This window comes from Egretta garzetta, unplaced genomic scaffold (genome assembly GCF_000687185.1).
Source record: "Egretta garzetta isolate BGI_Z169 unplaced genomic scaffold, ASM68718v1 scaffold834, whole genome shotgun sequence".
Classification (NCBI taxonomy): Eukaryota; Metazoa; Chordata; class Aves; order Pelecaniformes; family Ardeidae; genus Egretta; species Egretta garzetta.
In genome coordinates this window covers 30191-30746 of record NW_009259438.1, presented here as the reverse complement: position 1 = coordinate 30746, position 556 = coordinate 30191, and the positions used below count along the sequence as shown (strand labels likewise).

General features: G+C 67.1%; 1 protein-coding gene across 1 annotated transcript in view; it reads left to right on the top strand.

Moving 5' to 3' along the window:
* LOC104124773 (signaling lymphocytic activation molecule-like) overlaps positions 1-92 on the top strand; it is an 8043-nt gene extending 7951 nt beyond the window's left edge. Inside the window, exon 6 of the mRNA XM_035892712.1 lies at positions 36-92. Coding sequence (XP_035748605.1) covers positions 36-92 — 57 coding nt within the window. The remainder of the gene's footprint in view (positions 1-35) is intronic.
* Positions 93-556: the final 464 nt, after the last annotated feature.

Below are 556 nucleotides of genomic sequence, written 5' to 3'. Positions count from 1 at the left end.
CCCCGACCCCTTTGCTTCCCCACTCTTTGCTGCAGAGCCCCAAGAAGGACCCCACGACGGTTTACGCCAAGGTGATGATGCCCATGGTCTGAGCTTCTCCGGGCAGCGGGCAGCAGCCCAGCCCAGTCTCTGCTCGCCCGGGCACCGACATCCGCGTTCCCGGCTGGAGGAAACCCCGCTCATTCCTTGGGAATTGAGGCAAAACCCTCCAGCAAGCGCCGATCCTCGCCGCAGCCGAGCTGGGACTGCAACGATGGCAGCGGAGCAAAGAGCGGGGTTGAAGCACGGCAAGAAATCTCCCCGGGCTGTGGCCAAGGGCGGCCAGCAAGGTGCTGAAGCACCAGCGGAGAGGGTCTGGATATGACCCTGCAGCCGGGCAGGAGCCAGGGGGAGAGGATCGGGGCCTGGGAGGGGAAGGGGTCAGCCCATCGGCACCGCGGTGCGGCACCGGGAAGCGTGGCCGGAGCAGGTTTGCACCCCAACGTCACCCCTGCCCTGTGGGTTTTCACCCCACGGCCTCACCTGGGGGCCCCGACTTCGCTAGAGGGAGCCCCCG